Raw genomic sequence first — 6,388 nt, 5'->3', positions numbered from 1 at the left:
GTGGTTATAATGCACCTATCAATGTAAATCCCGCGGGGGGGGGGGGGGGGGAAATGCAGGCAAAGGCACGGGATTTGACAACAAGAATGATCCCCTCTGTCGGGCATTTGACTGCGAGTCGCGTCCCGGGGGTTGGGACATTTGACTTTGACCGGGAAGCGCCTGGATCCAATCTTCAGATGCGGTTACCAAGTTCTTCCTTCTCGTGGCTTTGGAAATCATATGCTTCATTGCATGGTACGATTCTGAGTTTTTCATCGGCATTTATCTGCCACTTTTAACGCCATTTAGTCATAAAATAGCGATTTTAAGAATATTTTACTTTCAAGTACATTTGGAGTAGGAATCCTGAGGGAAATCTAAGACGTCCGTAACCTTTTATTGTTTTCAATATTAATACCGAATTGGTTGGATTGACAGAAAATAAAGGTATGTAGAAAGTACTTGTTAGTTTGTTTTAGAATTCTGCCCCTGGGTGGGTCTTCTTAGGTACATTTGAACAAAAATATTTTCCCCCACCCTCGGGAACTTAACTGCAATTTTTACTTTTCTGTCAAATCCCCCACCCCTGGCCTGCACTCCCCCCCCCCGGGATTTACATTGATAGGTGCATAAATCCCATTTCCCAGCTAAAGTTTAGCCTAAATCCCATTTCCCAGCCTCCATTAAGCCCAAATTGCAGTTACAGGCCCATTTTTGTTGGTGATTCCCAGTCCCATTTTTCAGTGAAAATTTTGTACGAAATTCCAGTTCTCCATTTACCCCCTTCAGGCCCCTCTATTAAATATTTAAATATAAAGTAATTTTAAATAAATTTACCTCATCCAAATCAATTTTTCCACTTTTAAAAGCTTCCCTAAATCCGAACTTGCCTCTCATGTAGCCGTTCTCTGCCGTAAGTGAGTTGTGACTTGCTTTTATTGGTCGGCCCTCAGTCGGATTGAGGTGAAGACCAAGAGGTATCCCCTGCTCCTTGGATAACTGTACTGCTTCTAATGCCTTATCTGCGTTTACAACGAGAGAAGCACTCGAAACTACTCCAGTTTGAAAAGATTCTACTATACCACGGTTCCTTTGATCACAATATCCAAAATCATCAGCATTTATAACGAGTAAACGTGTTCCATTGTCCGCAGACTTAGCCGCCATTTTGATTTTTGTAAACAATGAGAACTGGTCAGCGGAAAACGAACTAGTGCCAGATTCCTGACCGAGAATCAACATGGCGAACGGGGAAAAAGACAGGAAAGGTGAGTTAGAAATGAAGGACTTGTTGCGCGCAAAATATTTTAGTCAGTTAAATCGGAGGCATTTTTTCAATCTATTTACATGTTAGACGTTACAATATTATGGATGATTATTCAATATTATTAGATGAAATAAACAGCAGAATTATTAAATATGTTGCTCCATACATAGCATTACCACTTTCTCATATTTTTAATCTTACCTTTAACACAGGTAAAATTCCAAGTAAATTAAAAGTGGCTTTAGTAACGCCAGTTTATAAGTCATCAGACAAAGATGTATTTTCAAATTATAGGCCAATATCTGTTTTTCCGTGTTTTTCTAAGATTCTTGAAAAGTTAATGTATAAAAGACTTATTAATTATATTGATAAGCATAACATTCTAGCAAGTAATCAATATGGGTTTCGAAGTAAAAGCTCTACTAATCATGCTATAATTGAACTTGTTGATAAAATAACAAAGGCTATTGAAAACAATGAATATACAATTGGCATATTTCTCGATTTGTCAAAGGCATTTGACACTGTCAATCATGACATTCTCTTGCAAAAGTTATATTTTTATGGTATACGTGGTAAATGTCATGACTGGTTAAAGGACTACCTCACAAACAGAAAGCAAATTGTTAAATATAATAACACAAGATCAGTGGAAATGAGTATCACTTGTATGCGTTCCACAAGGATCTGTCCTTGGTCCTTTGCTTTTTTTAATTTATATTAATGATTTAATAAAGTCAACTAATAAGCTATCATTTATTCTATTTGCTGATGATACTAATCTCTTTTGCTCAGGAAAAGATATTAAGAAACTTGAATCTACAGTAAATGACGAGTTAACCCATGTTCAAGAATGGCTTAAACTAAATCAACTTACACTAAATGTCAAAAAATGCAATTTTATTGTATTCAAATCTCATATGAAACAAATAAAAACAAATTTGTGTATTAACTTAAATAACCAAGAAATCCAAAAAGTAGATCAGACGAAATTCCTTGGAATTATAATTGATCAGCACTTAACATGGAAAAGTCATATTGAATATATTGCGACAAAAATCTCTAGAACTATAGGTATTCTTTGTAGAATCCGCTTCTATGTTAATCAATCACTTCTGAAAATGTTATATAATAGTTTAATTTATCCGTATCTCTTTTATGGTAATACTATTTGGGCAAATAATTATCCTACCAGGCTTGACAAGTTGCTCAAACTCCAGAAGAAGGCATTGCGAGTCATAACATTCTCGTCATATAAAGCTCCCTCTCGTCCAATTTTTGAAAGACTGAATTTATTAGACATTAACCAAATCAATGATTTTCTAATAAGCATCTTCTGTTATAGTCATAAGTCGAACTCTCTACCAGCGTACTTCAATGATTTCTGTACAGAAAATTCTCGAATTCATAATCATTCTACAAGAAAATCCAATGATTTACACAAAAAGTTCAATAGGACAAATTTGGGTGTGTACTCGACAAGAAATAAAGTAATTAATATATGGAACACTATTCCAAATGAAATAAAATGTTCTGTCTCAATACATGTATTTAAAAGAAAGATGAAACAGTTTTTACTGTCAAATTGTTGTGCCTATTCAATTTAATATTAGTACTAGGTTTTCAATCACACTTGTTGATTTTGAATGATGTAATGAATACACTTCTCGCTAGCTGAATCCTGATACCAAATTGATTAAATACTTTGTAATTAAGGTCTTAGTTAAAGGGGGACTATCTAGTAAAAGCCTGTAAGGGTTTCTTTAGTCCTCCTCCATTCTTTTATATGTTCCTAAATTTATGTAACATGTAGTGACCAAAATGGAAATAAAATTGATTGATTGATTATGGCATAGTCAACACTAGTTTACTTTTATATAAAAGTCTACTGCAGTCTGTTTTTATTATTATTCATGACAACTAGCTACTTGCAATTTCTGTTGATTTGAGCCTGATGGAACATGTAGTACTTTGTGATAGAGAAACACGTCTTCCCATAGTATAATACACTGTCAGATAGTTCAATGCCCCCATCAAAAATTTTAAATTGCTGTATATCAACCTCATATTAAACTGCTGGTAAACTTTAATGAAGTTTGTACAGCGCTGTTCAAACACTATTGCAAACCAAGTGGTACATCTCTTCTGAATTATTAATTGCAATTTAAAGACTTTAAAATCTCAAATAATAATTACCGGTATTTCAAGGGGGGGGGGGGATTTCAAGGGTTGTGATTTTGTAGGATGCATGATACAAGTGGAGAGATAACCCTTCCCCAAACAATAACTGACTATAACCAAGCTAAGCAAACTCAAACTCAAACCAAGCGGGGGGGGGGGGGGGGGGGGGATTTCAAGGGTTGTGATTTTGTAGGATGCATGACACAAGTGGAGAGATATATAACCCTTCCCCAAACAATAACTGACTATAACCAAGCTAAGCAAACTCAAACCAAGCCAACCTTTACTTTTGTCCAAACCAATTACAGTCAACTCCCTCTATAACAGACTCCTTTGGGACCACCATTTGCTGCCCGTTATACAGGAAGTCCATAGTAACAAGAGTTATTTTTACTAATTTTTATTCGTGAGGACTTCAACTCCTGTCCGTAAAAACAGGGTGTCTGTAATAGCGAAGTGTCTGCAAGGCAAGAGTTGACTGTATACTGTGTTGGTACACACAATGGCATCCAGCATTCTGGATTATGTGTCTTCCAAATGCAGTCATCAAATCAAGAGGAACCATTTTTAATACTTTGAATGATTGGTAATAATTTATTACAGCTCTGATAGAGAAGAGGACACAAGCATTGGTTTCACTTAGCGTAGGAGTTATTTTTATTTGTGTTGGTCTTCCTCTTTGGTGGAACACAACAAAAGTGTACAGAGCATCCCTTCCCTATGCTGAGATAGAGGAGCTCAACCAACTCAAGGTATCTTGAATAACTAATTTGAACAGTAGCACACAATAGTGGAATGAAATTTAGTCTTCGAACACACTGCTTTCTCACAGGTTGTTGAGTAAGAAGCACATTTGGCATGTCACCTTGAGACATACTCTCCTAACAAATTTTAATTTTGTTTGATTATGCTGAACTTATAGTGATAATAATGATGATGATGATGATTGATGATGATGATAATGATGATGATGATGATGATGATGATGATACTTGACACATGGATAGAATAATAGCAATTTAGTATAACTGAATAACGAAGTTGTGCAATATTGAACAATAAATATTGTTTCAGTGGCAGATATCTGTGACTTCTGATTTCGTGTAGGTGAGGTATGTAACAAACCTGAAAGTTATTCTTCTGGGGCTTCAAGATCCTGTTGCTTTAAAAGAAGAGATTGAGAAAGAGCTTGGTAAAGAAAGGGGTAAGTTATCATATCTAGTGCTGACAAGTTATGTTAATATGTTGCAAGCACAAAAAGTTATTTGATTAAAATGTTTGTTACAACTGTGTTATGATATTTTGCTGTGCTCTCTCAGTCTCCTTTTCTACTTAGTATAAATTGAAATACTGCTGAACTTACATTAACTTTGCATTTAATGTCTTCATATTATGAATTATAAGAAGTTAACTTACCTCAAAAAATGTAGTTTAAAGCCTGAGTCTAACACACACTCATGCCAATCCTTTCTATGTATTTATTAAAGGCATGACTTTAATATTTTAATGCTATTTTCAACCCTTTAGATGATTCTGTCATATCAGCTGACTATGAGCTGACAGTTGAAAAGAAAGAAATTACAGATTCTGCAGCTGTATTCACAGAACTGAAAACCAGATCCTTGCAAGGTAAAGCAAACAAAATATAGTTTCACTTTGTCTTACAGCTCAGTTATCTTTTACCCACAAGAAGAATTTAACCTTTTTCAAAGGCACCAGACAATAATAATTATTTCTGCTTGTAAGCAAAGAACATACCATGTAGTGTCGCCAGTCAATATAACAATTGAAAGTAGGTGGCACTTTTTGTCAGGAGCCAGCTACATATGAAAACCCTGCAAATATTCAAGGCAAAATGCCAAGATTAAACTTAAAAAAACCTTCAGTTGGCAAACATGTGACCATATTTAATTTGTGTTATTCTCTAAAAAAATTAGACATAGCAGCTATACTTGATCATGCTTAATCAGGATTCTAAGGAAAAATCGACCCTGTTCCAGAGAAAAAAGGCTGAATTCTATACCCTATTCCAGAGTCAGGGAGGCAAAAAGCATGCCCTGTTGAGCGGCACATGCCTGTATAGCCCATATATGGGAATGCCCCCTCCCCCGAGTCAGGGAGACAAAAGCATACCATGTCTAGTGGCACATGCCTAGTATATAGCCCATATCCCATATATGGGGTAGCCCCCCCCGAGGTCAACATTAACAAATTATGTAACAAGCACAGACAGTGTATAATTTAAACGAGGTTCCGAATATTTCCTCATCAACAGAGTTAGATGATTACTTTCAACTGCAAGACAGCTCGTCAAATAAAAGGGAAGTCAGCATTGCTCATTTTTTGTTCTTCCTCACGAAAGTCCAGAGGGTCAAATGGCATTGATGCATATGTTGGAAAATACTTTCATTGTATCTTATACAATGACAAAGGTAGGAAAGGTTTGTGATAGTTTGGGTTTCTGTCCTTAGAATATACCCTCTTAAAAAAGTCTAATAATTTTTTCCCTTGAAAGGACATGCGTCGGACAAAGTTACCATTTTGATTGGACAAAACAAAAGTGAGGTCGGATGTCATCTTAAAGTACTGCTCCATCTGTGCACCTGCTAATACAATGCATTTTCCATGCGGAACATTAGTGTTTGCACTAGAACATTCTGTCTGATCACAGTGGTTGGCCAGTGTCCGATGTCGGACTGTTATTTGCAGCCCTAGAATTTGAAGGACTAAACAATATAGAAATATTTAATATATATCTGATAAAAGTGCAACACCCTCTAGGGAATTTGCTTGGTCATATAAAAAAGAAAATATTTATTTGATGTTTGTTTTTCAACATGGAACTCAGGTTATGCATCTAAAATGCATTATTTTGTAAAATGTCTACATGTTCTCACAAGTGATTCAATTTGTTTCTGTAGATTCTGCAGAGCTGGCTCCGGCAATCACTGACGTTCT

At 35.8% G+C, this 6,388-nt stretch overlaps 1 protein-coding gene and 1 pseudogene across 1 annotated transcript; one reads left to right on the top strand and one right to left on the bottom strand.

Moving 5' to 3' along the window:
- Positions 1 to 819: 819 nt before the first annotated feature.
- LOC144639645 (carbohydrate deacetylase pseudogene) lies at positions 820 to 1,149 on the bottom strand (annotated as a pseudogene).
- A 68-nt stretch (positions 1,150 to 1,217) lies between these two features.
- Positions 1,218 to 5,815, top strand: LOC144639644 (uncharacterized). Its single transcript, XM_078498931.1, has 5 exons — positions 1,218 to 1,250; positions 4,034 to 4,182; positions 4,538 to 4,634; positions 4,958 to 5,059; positions 5,706 to 5,815. Exons 1-5 carry the CDS (start codon positions 1,223 to 1,225, stop codon positions 5,813 to 5,815), a joined length of 486 nt encoding a protein of 161 aa, XP_078355057.1. The 5' UTR covers positions 1,218 to 1,222.
- Positions 5,816 to 6,388: the final 573 nt, after the last annotated feature.

This window comes from Oculina patagonica, unplaced genomic scaffold (genome assembly GCF_052425735.1).
Source record: "Oculina patagonica isolate OP01 unplaced genomic scaffold, crgOcupat unplaced1147, whole genome shotgun sequence".
NCBI lineage: Eukaryota > Metazoa > Cnidaria > Anthozoa > Scleractinia > Oculinidae > Oculina > Oculina patagonica.
This window is presented reverse-complemented; position numbering and strand designations above follow the sequence as displayed.